Below are 25,456 nucleotides of genomic sequence, written 5' to 3' on the forward strand. Positions count from 1 at the left end.
ACGATGATGGCCCATTAGACACCTGGCGCGCGAGTTCATGTTGGGTACCCTCGTTCCAATACGTTATAAAAGAGAATGCATTCGTCCACCTTGAATATTATTCATGTTCTGGTTAAAAAAGGCCCTAATGATTTATGCTATACAACGTTTGACATGTTTGAACGAACTGAAATATATTTTTTCCCCTCGTTCATGAAGTGAAGTCCGGCGGGCTTAGATCATGTGCTAACAAGACGGAGATTTTTGGACATAAATGATGAGCTTTTTTGAACAAAACTACATTCGTTATGGACCTGTGATACCTGGAAGTGACATCTGATGAAGAGAATCAAAGGTAATGGATTATTTACATAGTATTTTCGATTTTAGATCTCCCCAACATGACGGCTTGTCTGTATCGCAACGCGTATTTTTTTGGGCGCAGTGCTCAGATTATTGTGTGATTTCCCAGTAAGGTTATTTTTAAATCTGGCAAGTTGATTGCGTTCAAGAGATGTAAATCTATAATTCTTTAAATGACATAATATTTTACCAATGTTTTCTAATTTTAATTATTTAATTTGTGTTGCTGACTTGACTGCCGGTTATTGGAGGGAAACGATTTCCTCAACATCAATGCCATAGTAAAACGCTGTTTTTGGATATAAATATGAACTTGATAGAACTAAAAATGCATGCATTGTCTAACATAATGTCCTAGGAGTGTCATCTGATGGAGATTGTAAAAGGTTAGTGCATCATTTTAGCTGGTTTTATGGTTTTGGTGACCCTGTCTTTGAATTGACAAAACATTACACACAACTCTTGTAAATGTACTGTCCTAACATACTCTAAATTTATGCTTTCGCCGTAAAACCTTTTTGAAATCGTAAAACGTGGTTAGATTAAGGAGATGTTTATCTTTCAAAGGGTGTAAAATAGTTGTATGTTTGAAAAATTTGAATTTTGACATTTATTTGGATTCAAATTTGCCGCTCTTGAAATGCACCTGCTGTTGATGGAGTGCACCACGGGTGGGACGCTTGCGTCCCACCTAGCCCATAGAGGTTAAGTCAAACGACACCGCTGGTCCTGCTCACATTGCCCTACCCTATGCTTTGACCTCTTTCTCCCCTCTCTCTCCAGATGAAATCTTGCGATTTGTGACGGCCGGCCGCCCAACAACCTGCCCGCTTGACCCTATCCCCTCTCTTCTCCAGACCATTTCCGGAGACCTTCTCCCTTACCTCACCCCGCTCATCAACTCATCCTTGACCGCTGGCTACATCCCTTCCGTCTTCAAGAGAGCGAGAGTTGCACCCCTTCTCAAAAAACCTACACTCGATCCCTCCGAAGTCAACAACTACAGACCAGTATCCCTTCTTTCTTTTCTCTCCAAAACTCTTGAGCGTGCCGTCCTTGGCCAGCTCTCTTGCCATCTCTCTCAGAATGACCTTCTTGATCCAAATCAGTCAGGTTTCAAGACTGGTCATTCAACTGAGACTGCTCTTCTCTGTGTCACGGAGGCTCTCCGCACTGCTAAAGCTAACTCTCTCTCCTCTCATCCTTCTAGACCCATCTGCTGCCTTTGATACTGTGAACCATCAGATCATCCTCTCCACCCTCTCCGAGTTGGGCATCTCCGGCGCGGCTCACTCTTGGATTGTGTCCTACCTGACAGGTCGCTCCTACCAGGTGGCGTGGCGAGAATCTGCCTCCGCACCACGTGCTCTCACCACTGGTGTCCCCCAGGGCTCAGTTCTAGGCCCTCTCCTATTCTTGCTATACACCAAGTCACTTGGCTCTGTCATATCCTCACATGGTCTCTCCTATCATTGCTACGCAGACGACACACAATTAATCTTCTCCTTTCCCCCATTCTGATAACCAGGTGGCGAATCGCATCTCTGCATGTCTGGCAGACATATCAGTGTGGATGACGGATCACCACCTCAAGCTGAACCTCGGCAAGATGGAGCTGCTCTTCCTCCTGGGGAAGGACTGCCCGTTCCATGATCTCGCCATCACGGTTGACAACTCCATTGTGTCCTCCTCCCAGAGTGCTATGAGCCTTGGCGTGATCCTGGACAACACCCTGTCATTCTCCACTAACATCAAGGCGGTGACCCGATCCTGTAGGTTCATGCTCTACAACATTCGCAGAGTACGACCCTGCCTTACACAGTAAGCGGCGCAGGTCCTAATCCAGGCACTTGTCATCTCCCGTCTGGATTACTGCAACTCGCTGTTGGCGGGGCTCCCTACCTGTGCCATTAAACCCCTACAACCCATCCAGAACGCCGCAGGCGTTCAACCAGAACGCCGCAGGTGTTCAACCTTCCCAAGTTCTCTCACGTCACCCCGCTCCTCCGCACACTCCACTGGCTTCCAGTTGAAGCTCGCATCTGCTACAAGACCATGGTGCTTGCCTACGGAGCTGTCAATCACCACCTTCCAGAGACACCTGAAACCCCACCTCTTTAAGGAATACCTGGGATAGGATAAAGTAATCCTTCTAACCCTCCCCCCCAAAAAAGATAGATGTACTATTATAAAGTGGTTGTTCCACTGGATATCATAAGGTAAATGCACCAATTTGTAAGTCGCTCTGGATAAGAGCGTCTGCTAAATGACGTAAATGTAAATGTAAACAACTAAACACAGTAGCCCATCACAGGTCTATGAGCATCCAGACAAAAGGCTGACTGGGTCAGTGGTGGAGAGAAGAGTCCCTGGAGAAACTCACCATTTGTGTATTTGGTTCCATCTCCAAGCTGCCTTTTCTGAGCAGTCTTGAACTCCTTCAGGGAGAGATAGAGCACCTTCCTCACATCCCTCTCCTCTGACCAGGGGATCCCATCTATGTCATCCTAAAAACAAAAGGACAACTGGTTAGCAATAGGATGTTACCATAACACAGCATAGCAGATGACAACACATTAGCATAACACGTACATTAGCATAAGATCAAAAAGCATTACAAGTAGCACCAAATGCACCATGTTTCTCACAACATAACCATGACCCACAGAAGACAGAAAGGTGATTCCTTGCGAAACTAGAACAAAACCATGATATTTTGGGTCCTTCAGAAGAAGCATGACATATTTCCTACTTACAGTTGAAGTCGGAAGTTCACATAAGCAAGTTTTAATGACTCCAACCTAAGTGTTTCAACCACTCCACAAATTTCTCGTTAACAAACTGTAGTTTTGGCAAGTCGGTTTAGGACATCTACTGTGTGCATGACACGTAATTTTTCCAGCTATTGTTTACAGACAGATTATTTCACTGTATCACAATTCCAGTGGGTCAGAAGTTTACATACACTAAGTTGACTGTGCCATCACACAGCTTGGAAAATTCCAGAAAATTATGTCATGGCTTTAAAAGCTTCTGATAGGCTAATTGACATCATTTGAGTCAATTGGAGGTGTACCTGTGGATGTATTTCAAGGCCTACCTTCAAACTCAGTGCCTCTTTGCTTGACATCATGGGAAAATCAAAAGAAATCAGACCATCAGAATTTTTTTTTTAGACCTCCACATGTCTGGTTCATCCTTGGGAGCAATTTCCAAACGCCTGAAGGTACCACGTTCATCTGTACAACAGTATAAACACCATGGGACCACGCAGCTGTCATACCGCTCAGGAAGGAGACTCGTTCTGTCTCCTAGAGATGAACGTACTTTGGGGAGAAAAATGCAAATCAATCCCAGAACAGAAGCAAAAGAACTTGTGAAGATGCTGGAGGAAACGGGTACAAAAGTATCTATATCCACAGTAAAACAAGTCCTATATCGACATAACCTCAAAGGCCACTCAGCAATGAAGAAGCCACTGATCCAAAACAGCCATAAAAAAGCCAGACTACGGTTTGCAACTGCACATGGGGACAAAGATCGTATGTAAAGATTGTAGGTGTATGTAAACTTCAACTGTATATTTGTTCATATATACACACACTGAACAAAAACAGAAAAACGCAAGATGTAAAGTGTTGGTCACATGTTCATGAGCTGAAATAAAAGATCCCAGAAATGTTCCATACGCGCAAAAAGTGTATTTCTCTAAAATGTTGTGCACAAATTTGTTTACATCCCTGTTAGTGAGCATTTCTCCTTTGCCAAGATAATCCATCCACCTGATATGCCACACCTATCAAGAAGCTAATTAAACAGCATGATCATTACACAGTGCTGGGGACAATAGAATGCCACTCTAAAATGTGCAGTTTTGTTGCAACACAATGCCACAGATGTCTCAAGTTGAGGGAGCGTGCCATTGGCATGCTGACTGCAGGAATGTCCAACAGAGCCGTTGCCAGATTTGGATGTTAATTTCTCAACCATAAGCCGCCTCCAACGTCATTTTAGAGAATTTGGCAGTACATCCAACTGGCCTCACAACCGCAGGCCACGTGTAACCACACCAGCGCAGGACAACCACATCCGGCTTCTTCACCTGCGAGATTGCTTGAGGTGGAGGGGGGTGCGGAGGAGGATTTGTGTCTGTAATAAAGCCCTTGTGGGGAATTTTTATTTCTGACTGGCTGCACCTGGCTCCCAAGTGGATGGGCCTATGGCCTCCCAAGCCCACCAATGGCTACGCCCCTGCCCTGTCATGTGAAATCCATAGATTAGGGCTTCATGAATTTATTTCAATTGACTGATTTCCTTCTATGAACTGTAACTCAGTAAAAGCCTAATCATTTATTAATAGGGAGAATATGGCTGTGTAGTATGACTGAGGTTCCAGTAGTTTCCTTTGGCTGACAGACAGAGGATGTTATTGAAATCAGGGTGACAGACATCTTAAACACACCACTTCCTTTTCCTACAGGACCATTTCATCTGACAATAAACCTTCCATCTCTGTACCATTTGTGGATGGACAGTCAATGAAGCAGCGATAGTTACAGCAGTACACTGCCAGGAAAGACCGAAGAATGGTACGGTGACATGGACTTCCATTACAGGACACTAACTTTCCAACATGCTTCATTATTAAGGTCTCCAGTGTCTGAGTACAGAAATAACCTGCTTCCTACACAGAGCAGATTTACTGTATAACACTTATAACCCTGCTTCCCCTCACAGTACAGCGCCGCATCCTACACAGTTGTACTAGGTTAATGTTTGATGTGTAACAACACTAATGAGGAAATTAGATTAAAACAAGAGTGAACAAACACGCTGGATCTCTACTGAAATAGCTGTAGGGCAATTCCATGGTAACGGAATTACTCTCAGATCTTTCACTTGAAAATGTATATCAAACAAAAAAAACATTGATTTCAAAGTTTAGCAAACCATAGAGCTCTATGAACAAGTTCCACTTTTACCAAAACACACAGGAAGAACTGTACAGATAAAGTTTGGTAACAGAATAAAATTGAGATTTTACTGTAATTATGTTACCAAACTTTGCATCTGCACAGTTTCCAGTAAAATTGAAATCAATGTTTTTTTTACTGTGTAAATTGTTCAAATTAATCATTGTCCATAGAGTTGTGTATTGTTTACTTTGAAATCAAATGTTTTTTTGTTAGGCATACATTTTAAAGTCACTGTGGAATTGCCCTGTAGTGATCATCAGTAGTGGGCTTCACTGAGATATTGCATGATAATCAAAGTGTTGGTGGAGGTTAGACTGTCAATAGACTGTCTCCACCTGATGAAACGGAGGGGTGACAGCCATGTTTCCCTGCCGACACACACACACACACACTCGACTGTCTTTCGCTGATGCTGTGCACCACCACTCCTCATTACACTTAGCTTCGACTGCAATATCTCAGCCTGCGTGTTTGTCAGTCGAAGCTAAGTGTAATGAGGAGTGGTGGTGCACAGCATCAGCGAAAGACAGTCGAGTGTGTGTGTGTGTCGGTAGAGAAACATGGCTGTCACCCCTCCGTTTCATCAGGTGGAGACAGTCTATTGACAGTCTAACCTCCACCAACACTTTGATTATCATGCAATATCTCACAACACCTCTGGCTTTGCACTCAGAGCTGACCAAGAATTTGCATGAATTATTATAAAAATATTTTTTTCCCTCTCTTCCTCTTGGAGGCTGGCAGACTGCCAGAGTGATTTCCTCATCTCCGTACATGTAGTGACGCAGCGTTGTAAACTGCGGAGTGCTGGACCATCATTAGCCGAGAGCCCTGAAGAGACGCAACAAATGTTTCAAATGTATTTTTACAACGTCAAATGTCAACAGAAAAAGAACTGCGAAAGCAGTCAAAAAGGTTCACAACCCTTTACGGAAACAACTCAGCACTGTTACATCTTTTAAAATGGGACTTTATTCTGCGGATCGCGGGTCTTAACAGACATGCAGCCCTGCCCATCTGCTAAGTAAGGGCTAAACCCCTTACACTCATAACTAGGTCTCAGCTCCTCTCTAAACCCTCAGACCTACTGAGTCATACATCACAACATGTTCATCCGACCAAAAACGGTATGGAAATCCAACATTACTATTGTGCCTTTGCTGTAAGTAAAGCCGGTTCTGTCAAATGGCACAACCGACAGTTTGACTGACGTGGGTAGGCAGAGAGACGCATGAGTGGGTAGTTAGGCAGGCAGGCAGGCAGGCAGTCAGTCGAGGGGGCTGACTGACTGACGGAGGGATGCTAGGCCTCTTCAGAGAGGGAGAGTCGGGATGCTGGCAGAGCAGGGCCGGGGCTCAGATGAGAGCTGTGGTGCTGGCACCACCACAGAGACAACACGCAGCACTGAGCTGACACCCCCTGCCCACTGACACCCAACTCCCGCAGGGAACCCACAGCCTGCTAATGAGCGCTGGGGCCTCTGTGTCTACTGGAGCAGCCCGACTGGAACACAGCACGCTCTGCGACACACACACACACACATTTTAGGGGCCCCAAAGGGACTCAGAACACACTGCCTTTCATGCCACAGTGCTCCACCTTGGCAAACACAGCGAACAGAAAGACACACGGAGGATCCTCTAAACGACATCAAGAGCTTCTACTCCTTTAACATTCCCACTGAGACGAGCCAGGATGGGAAAGGTGGGTAGTCCCATACAGAGACTAAAGGTGGGTAGTCCCAAACAGACGTCTGTCACAGCAGACGGAGCCACTCTACATCAGACGACACGCTGGCTCCCTCATCACACTGTAAACACGCGCCAGTAGAGACTGTTAATAGACGCCAAAAAGAAACTCCATATCAACTTGTGAACCCTTTAGCATCTGGAACCTCCCCAATAGGCTTCAGGAAGAAACGCAGTCTACACCTGACTGTTCGGAGGCTGCTGTTTACACTAGAAGCACTGTGGTATGGTTATTTATACAGGGTTAGTACCAGGGTCTAAATCAGGGACATTTGCAGCTGTCTTAAAAGGGGAAATTTCACATTCATCATTTCCAGCACCACCCCAACATGTGAAAATGGTGTGTTTCCAATGTCATCATCGGTGTGCATTGTGTGATTTTGACCAATTGCTTGTCATCATTGGAAAACACGTCTCTACCATTTTTACTACAAAACACATCATTTTCACATACAGGGGCTTCAGAAAGTATTCATTCCCCTTGACTTATACCACATTTCATTGTGTTAGACTGAATTCAAAATTGATTAAATATATTTTCTCAATCACACAATACCACATGAAAGTGAAAACATGTTTTTAGAAATGTTTGCTAATTTAAATATTTAGTTTAAAAAGAGTATTCACACCCCTAAGTCAATCATTTGTAGGAGCACCTTTGGCAGCAATTAATTACAGCTGTGAGTCTTTCTGGGTAAGTCTAAGAGCTTTCCACACCTGGATTGTACTTAGTGTTTTAAGCCCTGTTAAATTGGTTGTGGATCATTGCTAGACAACCATTTTCAGGTCTTGCCATAGATTTTCAAGTAGATTTAAATCAAAACTAACTCGGCCACTCAGGAACATGCAGTATTTTTGTTAAGCAACTCCAACGTAGGTTTGGCCTCGAGTTATGTTATTGTCCTTCTGAAAGGTGAATTCATCACCAGTGTCTGGTGGAAAGCAGACTGAACCAGGTTGTCCTCTAGGATTTTCACAGTGCTTGGCTCCATTCTGTTTCTTTTTTTATCCTGAAAAACTCCAGTCCATTTTTTGCAGTGTTACTTTAGTGCCTCGTTGCATGTTTTGGAAGATCTTTTTTTTTTTTTTACAGGCTTCCTAACGGGATGAAGGTCGAGGTTCCTGTGGATCTTATAGAGCAACATGCGTAGTAACGGGATGAAGGTCGAGGTTCCTGTGGATCTTATAGAGCAACATGCGTAGTAACGGGATGAAGGTCGAGGTTCCTGTGGATCTTATAGAGCAGCTGGTGAGATGTCCCATGTTATCACGTCACTGCGTTGTAAACCCCTAACACTTCCCCTCTAAAGCCACCTGATCCATTAAGACCAGGACTAATATAATAACCTGCACAAAGACAACAACCGTTTCATCTGCCAACTAACATTGCATGATGAATGGAATAAAGCTTGAATCTAGTTGTAGAAATAAAGATCAAGAGCTTGGGACTAAGGTTTTATCTGCAAAAAGATGATTCTGAGATAATTGGCTTCAAGTCTTCTCTTGAATTGCGGGATTTAGTGTACTATATAGGTAGAGAACATTGAACAGAACAAGGATATGTCAATAACTCAATTTTGACAAAAATGCAGATAGGAAGAACCATTGTCCCAATCTCTTGAGATGTCTGTAGTACGACACATGACAAAATAAAAATGGTCTTGTGAGAAGTACAATAATAGAAACAAGGTCACTGCAATGAGGAATGAAAGACGACTTGTTCTTCTAACCTACTGTGTACTGTAAGAGGATTGGCTGAGCTGTTTGGTGCCGAGAGAAAGAGGAATTAAGTCCATCTAACCAAGCAGGAAGTTCACACACCCCTTCATTTCACAGTGAAGAAAAAAAACAACACACACACACACACACACACAGGAGAGGGGTTGTCCCACTTTCAAAACAAAAAGAACACGCGTGCATTGGTTCACATAGCAGACTAATAATAGCCTGCTGATGATGGTCTGGATCTCATCAACCAGAGAATGTGGGCCAGGAGCCAACTGAGATCAGGCTGAAATGTGTTATATACAGTACTAACACCCCCCCAGGCACCACATGTGTCCCAGATGCATAGCTCAGTCAGTGCTGGTGTATTTGTAACAGGAGGTGTTTTCACACAGACTTACGCAGCACAATAACTCTTTCACAGCCCCCCCCAAAACTTTTACTTAGCTTACAGATACGTGACACACTGCAAATTAATTGGAGAGGTTGCAAAGCCAACAGGATTTCACCAAGTCACCTGTCACAAAGGAGTGTTCTGGAATACAGCATAATTCAATTCCAGAGTGGAGGGCTGAGTCGGTCACTCAGTCCGCTCTTAGTAGGAGAAGTGCTGAGCAGACCAGGACGAGCGCAGAGAGAGAACCTAGGGTTAACTGGTGTGTGAGGAACTTAATGTCGTCACCTCCTTACACCTGTACCCCAGCGCATTGGAATGCTCGCAATGTATCCATAGGGTCTCCCTTGAACACCCTCACGCTGGGATTGACCACATTCCTGTTCCCAGTCTCAGACCCACAGCACTTCCATCTGCACCAACAGCATTCTGAAACATTATCCCGTTTCGGGGACTTTGGAAATGTTAGGGGCTGCCGACGCCAAGGGGGGAAAGAGGGGTGTTGCCTCACGTCTCCTCGCTGTATCCCTGTGTGTCCTGCCCCCCCGTACCCAGCCGACCGTAAACACCCTGAGAGAAAACACTGTTGATCTGAGACACACTGCCAGACTCCATAGAATGTATTTAACCGAAGGAGGGATGTAGAGAGTAGTTTCTCTTCCTCTTCACTCTCTCATGCCACACTCACTCATGCCAGAGCTAAAGCCAGCTGAGCATGTCTAAGTGACAGACTGCCACTGCCATTCAGCCCTGTCGAGCACAAAATGCTATCAGACTCAAACTGGAGCAGAAAGATAATGTATGATTTAAAAGGAGCAGGGAAAGGTGGGCAGTGATTATTTTGACAGACAAATGCCAGAGGGAATTCCATAGGAGCTACAGGGAGGTTCCAGAGCCCAAGTTTGACCAATAAAGAGGCTTTGTCAACCAGGCTGACCACCCTTGACCAGTGGTGACTGGTCAGTCCAGTCTTCAGACAACTGAAGGAGAAACAGAGTCCACCTGGTCAGAATAACAGCGTGCGTGTGCGTACACTGGAACCTCAGTGGATGCCGGCAGATTCAGGAAGTGACCCGGGGGAAAGGGGGGGATGGACAGGAAGTCCAAAGCCTCATTACTCCACTAGACTCTGATTGAGGTGAAATTGTCTGAATCCCACTGGCAGAGATAGTGTTTTCATCCTAATAGAGCCCAGCTAATAGAGCCCAGCTAATAGAGCCCAGCTAATAGAGCCCAGCTAATAGAGCCCAGCTAATAGAGCCCAGCTAATAGAGCCCAGCTAATAGAGCCCAGCTAGACGGACCTCCCACTACCCACCTTTCCAAATTAAAACATTGTCTGTCTATCAAGAAGTGGCAGTTAACAATACATTAACAGGAACACATGTTGGTCAGCTGACATTAACATAGTGTGGACAGTAGCGGGGATGGGACAGGGTTTAGTGTGGACTGAGAGGTCGGATAGGACAATGACCACTAATTCAGCCTCAACTAAAGTGGATCAGCAGATAAGGAGGAACTGATGCTAGTGCCCTCTCTCATCCCCCATATCTCCCCCATCCTGCTCTCTCTCTCTCCCACATCCATCTCCATATCTCCCCCCATCCCGCTCTCTCCCACATCCATCTCCATATCTCCCCCATCCCGCTCTCTCTCCCTATCCATCTCCATATCTCCCCCATCCCGCTCTCTCTCCCCATCCATCTCCATATCTCCCCCATCCCGCTCTCTCTCTCCCACATCCATCTCCATATCTCCCCCATCCCGCTCTCTCTCCCCCATCCATCTCCATATCTCCCCCCCATCCCGCTCTCTCCTCTCTCTCTCCCCATCCCGCTCTCTCTCCCCCATCCATCTCCATATCTCCCCCCATCCCGCTCTCTCTCTCTCCCCATCCATCTCCATATCGCCCCCCATCCCGCTCTCTCTCCCCCATCCATCTCCGTATCTCCCCCCATCCCGCTCTCTCTCTCCCTCATCCATCTCCATATCTCCCCCCATCCCACTCTCTCCCCCATCCATTTCAGGAAACCTGTCACTAGCTGTGACTGGTCTCTCCTCAGCTAGCAGCAGGGTCTGACTCACAGTGGAGAACATGGTGAATCAAAACATCCAATCAGGATGAATACATCCGAGGGAATTACAATATTGTATTTTCTCCTGTGTTTAGGAGAGAAACATACCACACACTCACACACACGTACAGTAGTATTCCACCCACATACTGTCCCATAGTCAAACAGGATCCTGAACAGTTTCTCCCCTAAGCCATAAGACTGATAAATAGTTAGTCCGAGTAGCCATTTTAACTATCTGCATTAGCCCTTCTTGCACTAACTCTGGACTCTTCACATGCATAATTAACAGCAGTGTATCTTGTTGCCTAGTCAATTTACTCCTACCTGTATGTACATATCTACCTTGTACCCCTGCACATAGACTTGGTACTGGTACCCTGTGTATATAGCCAAGTTACCGTTACTCGTTGTGTATTTATCCCTACCTGTATGTACATATCTACCTCGTACCCCTGCACATAGACTTGGTACTGGTACCCTGTGTATATAGCCAAGTTACCGTTACTCGCTGTGTATTTATTCCTGGTTATTATTATTCTATTATCTCCATTGCTGAGAATTATTTAACTGTTTGTCTACACCTGTTGTTTACGATGCATGTGACGAACAAAACGTGATTAGTCATAGGACTAGCACACTGCATCTCGGGTTTCCCCCCTTTGAGAACCCATTGGATGTGTGAACAGTGAATGTCTCATCTGGTTTACAGAACACACACAGACAGCAAAAGGCTGTATTCAAAGCCTGCAGTGCTACACACACACACACCCTCTGACCCATATTTTCAATAATCTGACAGGATTAAAAGAATGTTTGTGTATTTAGAAAGAGGATGTATTGTGAGTAAGAAAAAAAACAGCATTGTACCTCAGACCTGAAACAATCCTTGAACACCAAATCAATAGGATGTTCATTACAGAGTAGTTTATGCAGAGCCAAACCCTAAGAGATCAGGCTGAGCTTCCTGGGGACAGCACTGTGTGTGTAGGCCTCTCCATGGCCATCGTCACTGGGTCTCACTCCGAGTCACCACAACCCTTACAATCTGGAGAGTCGACTCATCAAACATAGCACGCACACACACGTCAGCATTGTGCTAGAGCTGGAAACCAGCAGCGCACAGTGAAAGCTAGCCTGCCAACCAACCAGTCCCCACACCTGCGTTGGTCTGTTGCGAAGCAGGCAACACCGTTTCAGGGAAACATGTCAATTCAGCAGCATGTCACTACTGTTATCCACTCAGACCACCACAGAATATGATCTCTCACACCCTTCAACTCAGAAGATAATTATATTACAACAAGAGCAGACAGCTGTAGGTACACACACACACACAGAAATTGAATACAAATGAGAGGAGGCGGCAAACTGCAGGTCAGGAGAGAGAACTGTCACTGAGCAGGAGAAAGAGCTTTTAGAGGCCATTTAAAGACTCTCACTTCCTGCTCCACTCTGCTTCAGTGCCAGTCTGACTAAACCTGGGAGAGAGCCAGACAATGAGTATATGCACAGTAATAATTCGATAAACTGATTATGGCAGTAGGCAGATTATGCAATAGTCATGTAAACACCTTACTCTGCTCATCTTAAAAATCGGCGTTCCAGTGTTGTATTTGATCTGTTCTTGTGCCAGCACCAGCCGAGCGAGCCTCCCTCTTTAGCGAGAGTGAAGGGAGTTCGGAACAACCGAATGTATGAGTCTTCGAAGTACAAACCTTAAATGTCCGGACTCAGAATCAGATAAGCTTCCCAATTCAGACGCTGTGGTAGAACGTTCATTTTGATTGCCGATTTTCTGCATTTATTAGAGTTAGTGCATCCAATGAATCTGATTATCCACAATAAATAAAAAAATCCCCTTATTGTGCATGTAACCATAGCTGCTGAAGCATGTGACTCCACCACCCACTCCCTCCGACTCTTTGTCTCCTGGGGTGAATCAATCTTCCTGTTCTCTTATTGAAATGAATGAGCACTGAGGCTCCCTCCCACGTCCACCTGCCTGTCCCGGGATTATTATTCAGCCCTGTCCCCTGAGACCTAGCTCGACACGGTCCCACCTTGTTTACACCATGTGACTCACTAAGACTGGCTTCCACTGCACCACATGTTATGTTGAGTACATGTAGTCATAGTTTAAATGACTCCAATGGTAGTGTATGAACACTGAGGAGGAAAGGAGCATGGTAGGAACAGAAGAGAGGAGAGAGCGAGCGGGGTGAACAATGCAGGACCTGTGTGTTAGCCCTGGGAGCTTTCGCGCCTCCTCTCACAGCTGGTAGAAATACTTTCCAAGCTGTTGGAGGAGGATGAACAGCTGTTTTCAGATGACTGTGCTTCGGGTTTAAGTAGAGTTTAAGCAGAGAGAGTCAGTGGTGAGGGTCAGGTTGAGCCAGACGTCGGGAAATCTAATTAGAGTCCATTTGTTATTGGATAAAAACGCTGCCCCACCATAGAAACCGCAGTGCATGTTGTAGCGTGTGTGTGAGGTCAAGCCAGTTTCCCTCGAGCCCGACTACCAAGCACCGCTCAGCTCTTTCTTCATAATATCCATCAGAGCAACACATTCAGGCTCCCATCCACAGCACATGGGCCTGGTGTCTTTGATAAACCTTGGCAGTGAGTTGATAGTTCAGAGGCCATTATTATTTTATTACTACCAGCCAGTGTGTGATGCAGGGTGAAGCAGGGTGGGGGTAGACGGTAGGGGTCCTGGTAGACTGCGTCATCTGTTTCTCTTTGGTTGACCTGTGAGTTTCAACCTACACACCTCACCCCAGACATTTTAGTGATGTAAATAAATTCTCACCTGCTCCTGCCTTGAACTCACTTACTCACTCTGCATCCTGTGTCCTCCTCCCCCAGGTCACAGAGGCTCAGTGAGCCAGCCAGATCCTGTGGAGTTCCTCAGCCCTGTAAAACCACAGATGTGTGCTGCATCCGCCTCACACACAATCTCTCAGCAAAGGCCTCCATTCTCCTCTAGCTCCATATGGACTTGCATTAATTGCGAGCGACAGGGGTCAGATGGAACATATGTCGACCCTGACACACTTCACTTCCTAGAGGGATTCTGCTGCAGAACAGAGACCACGTTGGGCATGGAAACTGACTGCTGAGGGACCGACCAACAAAATGGCTACTCTTTCCAAACTAACACAGAGAGCCTGTGTACTGTGAGCTTTTTTTCCATTTTGAGGCTTCAGAACAACAGTGTATTCAGGCTAACAGCATGACAGAAATAAGCCAATACATCATGGTCCAGTCAGCCAGGCTCAGTCAGCCAGCACCAATCAGCCAGCACCAATCTGTCAAAACAGTCAGCCAGTATCAGTCAGACAGCACCAGCTTGTCAAAAGCAGATTCACAGAAGAGTGATGACCATCTCAGTTTACCACGAGGTTAGCAGTAGTATGGCTATAACCAGTAGCTTATCTTAGCTGATCAAAAGCATACCATTACGGTTAGAAGAATGAACACGGCCTTCTCCCGTCCTCTCAGCTTTACAGAGAAGTCAAAAGAAACAGATCTGGCAGCAACCACTAGGACCTCACACTTTGCTATGCTTTTTTCCCCACATGGCTGGGAGAGAAAAGTTCACACACACACACACACACACCTACACACGCGAGGGACATACAGTGGCTGTTTGTGTCTGTGGGCCTTTAATTATCATTGCAGTCCACTGTGCTCTGTTTATTCAATCTGACACACTGACCCAATTTAAAACAGAAAGGGAAATTAAATCTACACTTCCCTGTTCACCAGCATCCATTAACTTGTCATTGTTAGTGGCCGTTTACAAGACAGTACAAAACTAACGCCCAGCGCTGGCGGGCAGAAGGAAATTACACCGCATTGCGAAGGCAACAAAATGAAATAAATGATTTAGTGAAATGTTTAATAACATAAATCACGCGTAACAGCAGCCAGCCAGGCTTAAAAGCGGAGCGGGCTGGGCTGCTGGAGGGTAGAACACACTGGAGCCTGCAGGAGGAACGGTCTGGACAGAGGGGGACACTTCAAAATGTCGAAGCTCTGTACGAAGCTCTGTGGGAGCAGGAGAGACCGAACACATCTGTGGGAGCAGACAGGAGGGAGGGATAACCGAACAGAGACAGGATCATGTCCAGGGGGCTGCACCAGAGGGGTCAAGGGTTAGAGGTCAGGGGTCAGGCAGGCAGCCGGCCTCTGGGGTTAAAGGTGACTCGCAGCAGACACCTCTAAGTTGCTCTGCTCAAAGAGCCTGTCAATCAATATTGATTATTTACCATCCCGAGTCTCCCCCACCCTAACCCTCATAGCCCCAGGGTCTCTGCTAGATAGAAGCCCCTTTACATGACAAAGTGGTACTGGAGAGAAAGGCAGAGGGAGGGGAAAGAGGACAAAAAAATAAAAAATATATATGAAAGAAACTCTTCAACACCAGGGTGGCTGAAATCCCCATAGCACCAGGTCCATCGTCGGTACCCTGCTTTTAAACCGAAGGATCAGAGGGACAGGGCGGCTCGTCGCCTACAACGTCAATCTGTTCCTGGTAAAGATTCCGTTGGAGTTTAGATTCCCAGAGGGAGAACGCCCTCATTAAACCATCTGTCAGGTGAAACCGATCCCACAACCAGCTGAATCCGTCCTGACAAAGGAGGAGGAAAGGAGAGGGGGAGGGGGACAGGTATTGTGTCTCATATTCTGGGTCTTTTCATCCCTGGTTGTCTTTCCCCTCCAGGGTGAAACTAGAGAAGGTGTTAAATGTTCCCCTGACAGCGTCTGACCTGGATATCAGCAGACAGAGGACAGGGTGCTAGCTCCATCAAATAGACAATTCTCTGTTTAGGGCTCAAAGGGAATTCAATTCATCCAAACTGGTCAACTAGAAGACAAGAGCCAGTCAATACATATAGGCTAGGTCTAGAAGGAATTAAACCTGGCTTTCATGAGAAAATAGACCAAATGTATGACATTGATGTTTTCCTCTGCAGGAAAGAAAGTTCTGTTTCAGTGGCAATTTTTACTTCCTGAAAGAACTGACAGACCTTCCCTTAGGTCCATGATGACAGAGCTTCCCAACGGCCCAATCAGAGCCCTCCTCAGGGAGAAGTAGTAACCAATCCCACCTAACACCTTCAGACATGTCAGCCCCCCCCATCAATCACTGACAGCATCTAAATAAACAAATCATACCTCCCATCAATCACTGTCTATTTAAAGACACCCACAGTCAGGCAGTTTGAAATCGCTGCCAGGTTGTGTACATGCGACGTGTGCCTGTGTGTCGGAGTGTGTGTGAAATGCTATATTTTAACGAGAGAATATAGCTCAAGGAAGTCCATGGGATTTGCAGAGGAACACCCTAGATTGGAATATGATTTACAATGCTAATACACTGGATCCACTGGTGACAGCATGTTGTTTTACGACCTGGAATGTGGAGGCTGGTTTTGTGGCTGAGACAGTCGGTCCCTTCCTGCTCTGTTTAATGACCATGGCATGTGTGGCACTAGGAGCAGACAGACTGTCAGCTCTGACAGTCACTGGGACATAATGTTATCACATTAGCAGCAGGCCTGGATCCTAAGAAACTCATTTCTGATGTCTGGATATTGGAAGCAAACACCAGTTTGGTCATTCCACAGTCAGAGGTCAAACCAGGTCACATAACCATTACCCGCTGATCCGGATAAGCATCTGTAGTCCTACTAGGAACCTTACCGGCTACACCGGTGCCGTTACCGGACAGGTACCCAACACCTCACTGTGCACGTCATGACATGTCTGTGACTCGGTCACTGCCCAGCCTGATCCTACGTGGATAACACTCATCCCAACCGGCTAAATTTCTATCGTGTTCATCCCCAGAGCTTAAGGACAGTGATAGTTCTGCCTTTCGGAGGAGAGGAGCAGCACGGTCTCTCACTGACCCTGACGGAGTCATAACTTAATGTTTGTGGGGTTTTTTTACAACCTTGTAGGAATCCACTGCGCCAGTCACCAGGAATCACAGAGAAACACACAAGAGATATGCAGTGGCTTCACATTCCCCTGAACTCTATCCCCACACAATAAATATGGCAGTGAATACAATTCAGCCACACAAAAGCGTCAGGCAGACCTGAGGATGTATCCCTCTGGCAACAGCACACAAAGGCCTACTCACTGTAGCAGGAGAGGGTCTACCGTTAACTGACTACAAAGTCAGACAGTGCCGATTTGTCTTCTGTAAGACGCTAATAAGGAGAGTATTGGCTCAGGACATTAGTCTTTTCCCGTCTGTCTACAGAGACCCATAGGAGGAGAGAGAGACCAGCGGATTGGGTTATATTAAACCCTACTAGGCATTTAAAACAGTCCTGGCGTTTTAATGTACGTTCGTGACTCTTATACATGTTATGTGATTTATAGGGCCTCAAAATGTTTCGTTTAAATTTAACACATTTTTCTGTTAGCGAACCTCATAATAACTCCCCTGTATTAGCTCACAGAGGGCCTTTTGGGTTTGATGTCGGTTTTACAGTTTCTGTGTATCGGAAAAAGAGAGAGCAGAATAAAAAGATGCTCTAAAGATGTCAGCAATATGGAATGGAATCAAGTCTTGTGTTCAATTTCCTAGTGAACGGCAGTGGGGTTTTGCGCTGGTAAATGGTCACGTTCCATTAGTGGGAGGTTTGAAGCTGAAGGCCCCTGCTGCTGCTGGAAAAGAACACTTGTTTATTAGGAAAAAAAATGGATCAGAAAAAAAGGCTTTTCCCCCTATTGCAGCCAAAACAGTACAGGACAAGAATGTCTAATGACACAACTGGTGCCAGAGCATTAAAATGCTCAGACTTGACACAAATAAAATGAGGTCTAATATATATCACAAAAGTGATCTCAAAGGAGCAGCTACTGTTAAAATATAGGTGTGGAACACTCAATAGCATATCAATAAAGTATACTAGATGTTCATGGTTACGGTCCAACCATTTAGCAAAGTAAAGCTGTGTGATAGCAGCCTAATTAGCAATGTAGTGACACAATAGGCTGCATTGATGGTGGCTTGTTCAGACCCAAGCCAGGCTCATTTTAAATAACAAGTGCTTACTCAATTACTCTCCCAGCTACACATAGAACCACTAAATCAAGCTTCCAGAGAGCAGCCATATTTCTCCAAGCTGCCTGCCTTACAGAGGACTGAGCAGAGCGTCCTGGCCTCTTTCTCCCCCCCCTCCTCCCCCCCGTAGTGCCCCTGGGGCATGGGGGACGCTGGACTCCCAGATTTCCTGTCCACAATTAAGCGAGCCAATAATGTGGCTGGCGCCTGGCGGGCAGGGCACGAGGCTTCCCCGGCCCGGTCTAGAGGTTTAGGGAGGGAGGGCTTCTGCTGATGCTGCGAGGAGTGGAGAGGCGGGTGAGGGAGGAGGGGCGCAGCGAGGAGGGAAGGTAGAATAACAGCCATCCATTCAGTGTCTGAAGGAGACCAGCTCTAATGATTTTTACAAAGAGAAAGAAAACACTCAGAAACACATCTAATACTCAGCGAAAACGGTGTGTTGGGTACAGTAGGAGAGGATGGTCTTGATGTTGTGCAAATATTTAGCACAGTGAGCTGGTTTCTTTAAATGACAAAGTGACTCTGGCAGCGCAGGCCTCAATGCACCATAACAGTGCTCCAGTCTCCGTTTCAGCTCATTTAGGCCGAGACACTTTTCATAGAAAAATCACAATACTACACCCCCTACGCACAAGAGAAGAATCAACGCATGGAAAGTGGACAGAGAGAGCGCGCGCGAGAGGGGAAGAAAGAGAGAGCGCAAGAGAGAGGCGCCGTGTGAGAGCATTCTCAGACTCCGAGTGCAGGGAAAGGGGGATGAGAGATGAGAGGGAGAGTGCAGCGAGTACATTTCACTGGGTGAAGTCATCTTTTTCCTATGGGTGTCATTCGAGCCATATCTCAGGCAATTATGCGGTCTTTAATGCCATTTTATCCCCAGAGCCAACACACATCTAGATAATACTGTCTAAATATACCCAGTCTGGGTGAGAGGGGTCTTCCTGAAATAAAACACACTTATCCCATTAATCTGAAAATATTCAGAGCTCAATTTACACATGACATTCACGTCTGTAGATAGATATTTTAGTATGCGTGAACCAGGCAGTTAAAGCCAGGCAGTCCCAGACACAGCCTTAACCAGGCAGACAATTAAACAGCAGGTATAGATTTAGCCAGACAGCATGTTAACCAGGCAGTTAAAGCCAGGCATCTGCATTGCTTGCTGTTTGGGGTTTTAGGCTGGGTTTCTGTATAGCACTTAGACATTGGCTGATGTAAAAAGAGCTTTATAAATACATTTGATTGAGTGAGTCCCAGAAAGAGCCTTAGCCAGGCCGACCATTAACGGCAGGCATAGATTTATCCAGGCAGCATGCTCAGCAGGTAGAGAGACCAGACAGCGTGATAACCAAGCAGACAGATACAGCTTTAACCAGACATCCTTCAGGCAGAGCCTCAACTAGGCTGAGCGTTAAGCGGCAGGTAAAGTGGGCGTTCCGCTTCATTAAGTCTCTGGTGAGTCTCTGAGCCGGAGCAGATTCACCCAATTTAGGCAGGAAATGACAGGATGTCAACTAGCTGTGGAGAGAGGGAGGGAAGAGGTGGGAGAAGAGGGGGATGCTGCCAGAGAGTGAGACTGGTGATGGCCGTCAGAAAGCCTCAAGCAGCAGCAGAGAAAAGTGAATTCACCTGCTCCGTCAGGACAGGACACAGTCTAATTACATTACTACTGTTAGACACAGCCATATTAGAAATCAAGGCTGCTTCTTAGAGGATAAAGATCAGCTGGTTCAGCAGGGAGATGGGAGGGATAAGGTGGGACAAGGTGGAGCAGGGTAGTGCGAGTTGCCTTATCAGGACAAGGCCACAGGAGAGCAGGGTCCAGGGAGGGTCGATAGTGCATTAAGGAGAGAGAGAGATGGAGAGGAGGAGACACAGGGCTGAAGAGTCAGCCAGGAGGTCTGCAGCGTGTGCAAGGGCCTCTGCACTAATCAAAAGAGGCTTAAAATAGCAACAGTAGGAGGAGAGGAGGCGGCCAGGCTAACAGCCTCGGTCTGTAATCACGTCCCTAAAACTTACACCAGAGGCAGGACTCTATATATAGCAGCAACACACTGGACAGACAGGAATGGCAATATAACATAGTAAATTATTAGTCTGAAATCCCAAAAGGCCTGAAATATCATGAAACAATACAGACATTACGTTTGTATTCCAAGTGTGAAAAATATAGGATTGAGAATGGAATGGTGTTCGGAGTCAAATCAAAAGGGGACCGGATCAGACCCGCAGGTTCCCTAAAGCCCAGAGGGGTGAAATTATATCATCTGTTATTGATTATTCCACAGTCATCCATGAGCCCAGGGAAAACACCCAGCACAGCCCTGGCTCCGCAGCCCGCAGACCCGCAGCCCCGGCTGCTGCCCGCAGACCCACAGCCCGCAGACCCGCAGCCCCGGCTGCTGCCCGCAGACCCACAGCCCGCAGACCCGCAGCCCCGGCTGCTGCCCGCAGACCCACAGCCCGCAGACCCGCAGCCCCGGCTGCTGCCCGCAGACCCGCAGCCCGCAGACCCGCAGCCCCGGCTGCTGCCCGCAAACCCGCAGCCCCGGCTGCTGCCCGCAGACCCGCAGCCCCGGCTGCTGCCCGCAGACCCGCAGCCCCGGCTGCTGCCCGCAGACCCGCAGCCCCGGCTGAGAAGCAGGCACTTAGGAAGGCAGTGTGCCAGAAAGACATCCTTACAGCTACTCCTATTTGGGCAGAAATTAAGAAACAGATGTTTGGTCTAAACCCCCACGGAAACTGGAACTGCTAACAGTCATCTTCTCAGAGGGATGTTTTTGCATGGGGGGGGGAGAGGGGTTAAATACTTACACGAATTTGTACAAACACATCACATCCTTTTTCTCATGGGGAGGATAGAAATACATTCTAGATGGTGTCTGTCTGCTGAGGCTGCCTGCCATCAGACATCACCACATCCCAACAGACAGCACTCTGATGTGGCTCCAGCCTCTCAGAAAGAAAAAAAAACTATAATCCCAACATCCACTGGGCTAAACATCCTACAAGACAAGATGGGCTTTTAATGTGGACTCACAGTAAGATCAACAAGCCTCTAATTAAAAAGACAACTCTTTCTGCTACGTCCTCCCCTACTCTGATTATACTTTCCAATTACAGAGAGAGATGGAGAGACAGCGCGAGATGGAGAGAGCGGTGGGAGGGAAACATGAGGGGGGCGTGCTGTCAGTGTCTGACTGACAGGCAGTCCTGCTGGGCTGGTATAACAGGACGCACACAGGGTTGGCTGGCGCGCTGCGCTGGAGTGCATATATGACTCAGGCACCAGACCCCAAGATGAACAGACTGAGCGAACAGAAAGAGCGAGCAAGCGAGAGCGAGCGTGACACACACGATCTTGATGTGCAGCCACCAAAAATGTGGATACTGAGCACTGCGAGATCCTCACCTCCTACTCAAATACATAGACAGACAGATACACACCCACAAGCACATTTCTATGACGAAAGCTTGAACAGAGGACAGGAAGCAGGACCACTTTGGAACAGCAGCTCGGGCAGTGAGTAACTGGGGCATCAACGACCATGGACAAGTATGCTAAGAGCCTAACAACCCTCCACTACCCCATCACTGCTCCACTACTGTATTACATATTAATGACCAAGTCAACCTGGAAGGTCTAGTAGGGACAGCCACTGGAGCGAACAAACATCCAGATGCATCCACATCCAGCTAAAAACCACAGCAGCATCTGCTAGTTAACCTTTGAAATATTTAATTCACCATCTCTGTGAGCCTCTTATGTGCCGAGCGCAGACCTAAGAGTACACTTGACTCGGTCCCGAGGCTCCATGCTGTAGCTTTAGCCTGGTCTCATAGCGCCGGACTAAATGGCAGCGCACATCCTGGATGGATGGGAAAGGGGGAGAGAGCGAGAGGCTCTCACAGTCATGCATGACTGTGAATGGCTTCACATCGGAGGTCCTGCCGAGCACAGCCCAGTGGAGCCTACTGCATTAGACGCAGCTCTGTTCTCTGTGCATGGCAACCAGTTCAGCTGCAGTAGCAGTGCACTCTCACCCCAACCCGACAGACCACAACACAGAAACCCAGAGCTGTGGGTGGAGAGCGGGTGGGAGGCTGAAGGAGCTGATGTCAAAGGTCCACATTCAACAAACTTCACCAGGCAGGCACAAAATGGAAGTTAAGTGTGAGAGATAGAGAGAGGGAGGAAAAGAGGAGGCTGTGCCCTTAGGAACTCTTTCAACCCACACACAGAAGTAGGACTATCCCCGAGGCCAGATGATGTACTAGACTTCCTGTCGCTACAGTAATATCAAATAGATAAGCATTCAAACACTGTTTATGACTGCTGTTGCAGATTTGATTGTTATGTTGGAAGCAACATAACACACTTTCCACAAGGGCCCATGTTCAGATGCAAGTTGGCCCTCCAGTAAAATCTATACAACACGATGCAGGAATGTAACAAACATCAATATGAACATTCCAGGGTTAACAAATAGTCTGTTAAATAATCTGTCCTAGCAGCCCTCTCCTCTCGGGTCACTCATAAATCCATAGAAGTGCATTTGTACTTCCGCTCTAGAGTAAGTTACATTCCACTGGGTCTTTGAGCGTCCAATTAAAAAAAAAAAATAATATCTGGACTCGGAGCCACCAGCCATGTGTTGCTTGGGCTTGGCTATACTTTGGAAGTTCATATTGGAATCCCCAACATTCTGTCTGTGCATTTTTCCACTTATGTCTCAACCACAGGCTTGTGCTACCACTGAGGCAGAGAGACCTTGTTCATCGCTTTTGTAGTTGACATATTTCTGTCTGCTGCTGAAACAGTTCAGTTGTATTATTAGAACGCGTCATCAGCTAAGCCCCCAGCCCCCCTTCCCACCCCCCCTTCCCGGGCCAAACTCTAGAACCCTTAATCTAGTCATCAGCCTGGTGCTGCCTGGGAGAGAGGACAGATCAAAGACTGGGCTACAGAGGCAGCCCTGAGCGAGACCATGGTGGGGTCAGAACCCACTACCACTGCAGTGCTGTGACTCCTCATTCAGACAAACAACGTTTATATTAAACAGCCCATTTATACAGTCTGGATGGGTGTTTATAGGTCTACAGTGACCTTGTCTGACAGACTAATGGAGGAGCCCCTCTGTGCCTTAATAATGCAAAACCCCATACCCAAACAAATGACTCAGTACAGCCTGTTTAATATGGTGGTGGGGGAACAAACCACCGGAGGTTCAGTCAGTTAGGTGTATCATGTGACCGAGTTAAAGCAACACTGACACACAGACCATTCAAGCCTTGCCAACGCTTTGTGTCAGATTACTCTGACCACTGTCTTATCAAGTTCCTCTTTCGTACCCGCTGAAGCCCCCGATGGCCCCCCTGCTGCTCATCCCACTTCAGCCCACCCAGGTCACATTGTTAGGGCCTCGATGCTTGGTTGACTGGATGCCTCCCGGCTCCGGAAACCACTGGAGGTCATTTGTCTTTGATGGTTAGTAACTTGTTCTCCCCTCCCTTGGCAAGTCGTCTCCTCTCAGAGTAATGTTGTTAGCCAGGGGGCGGTATGCCCCAGAGACAGGCAGGGTTCTTCAAACTGAAACCAAAGACACATGGAGAAACAACTACACCACAAAACCTGTTCTAATGTCCACCGAATCACAGGACAGAGAGCTGAAACACTGCAGACTGAAGAGGAGAAACTGTTTATCTCTGAAGATCTACCTCAACTACCTCGTACCCCTGCACCGGTACCCCTGGTATATACCCTCGTTATTCATTTTTTGTTCATTTGTATTTATTTATTTTAACCTGTTGGGGATAGGGGGCAGTATTTGCACGGCCGGATAAAAAACGTACCCGATTTAATCTGGTTACTACTCCTGCCCAGTAACTAGAATATGCATATAATTATTGGCTTTGGATAGAAAACAACCTAAAGTTTCTAAAACTGTTTGAATGGTGTCTGTGTATAACAGAACTCATATGGCAGGCAAAAACCTGAGAAGATTCCTTACAGGAAGTGGCCTGTCTGACCATTCCTTGAACTTCTTGACTCTGTTTATTGAAGACTGAGGATCTTTGCTGTAACGTGACACTTCCTACGGCTCCCATAGGCTCTCAGAAGGCGGGAAAAAGCTGAATGATGTAATTCCAGCCCCAGGCTGAAACACATTAGCGCTTTTGGCAAGTGCTCTATCAGAGGACAATGGGCTGAGGCGCGTGTACGAGTCGACGCCCATGTTTTTATTTTCTATCGTCTTTGAACCTAAACACAGATTCCCGGTTGGAATATTATCGCTTTTTTACGAGAAAAATGGAATAAAAATTGCTTTTAAACAGCGGTTGACATGCTTCGAAGTACGGTAATGGAATATTTAGAATTTTTTTGTCACGAAATGCGTCATGCGCGTCACCCTTCTTTACCATTCGGTAGTGTCTTGAACGCACGAACAAAACAGAGGATATTTGAACATAACTATGGATTATTTTGAACCAAACCAACATTTGTTATTGAAGTAGAAGTCCTGGGAGTGCATTCTGACGAAGACAGCAAAGGTAATAACATTTTTCTTATAGTAAATCTGATTTTGGTGAGTGCTAAACTTGGTGGGTGTCTAAATAGCTAGCCCTGTGATGCCGGGCTATCTACTGAGAATATTGCAAAATGTGCTTTCACCGAAAAGCTATTTTAAAATTGGACATAGCGAGTGCATAGAGGAGTTCTGTATCTATAATTCTTAAAATAATTATGTTTTTTGTGAACGTTTATCGTGAGTAATTTAGTAAATTCACCGGAAGTTTGCGGGGGGTATGCTAGTTCTGAACGTCACATGCTAATGTAAAAAGCTGATTTTTGATATAAATATGAACTTGATTGAACAAAACATGCATGTATTGTATAACATAATGTCCTAGGATTGTCATCTGATGAAGATCATCAAAGGTTAGTGCTGCATTTAGCTGTGGTTTGGGTTTATGTGACATTATATGCTAGCTTGAAAAATGGGTGTCTGATTATTTCTGGCTGGGTACTCTGCTGACATAATCTAATGTTTTGCTTTCGTTGTAAAGCCTTTTTGAAATCGGACAGTGTGGTTAGATTAACGA

General features: G+C 46.4%; 1 protein-coding gene across 1 annotated transcript in view; it reads right to left on the reverse strand.

Annotated features, from left to right (window-relative positions):
* Positions 1–25,456, reverse strand: part of LOC106570183 (protein Jumonji) — a 95,033-nt gene that overhangs the window by 51,865 nt on the left and 17,712 nt on the right. Inside the window, exon 2 of the mRNA XM_014142229.2 lies at positions 2,726–2,849. Within this exon, the coding sequence (XP_013997704.1) occupies positions 2,726–2,849 (124 nt within the window). The remainder of the gene's footprint in view (positions 1–2,725; positions 2,850–25,456) is intronic.

Source organism: Salmo salar, chromosome ssa14 (genome assembly GCF_905237065.1).
Source record: "Salmo salar chromosome ssa14, Ssal_v3.1, whole genome shotgun sequence".
In the NCBI taxonomy this organism is placed as follows: Eukaryota; Metazoa; Chordata; class Actinopteri; order Salmoniformes; family Salmonidae; genus Salmo; species Salmo salar.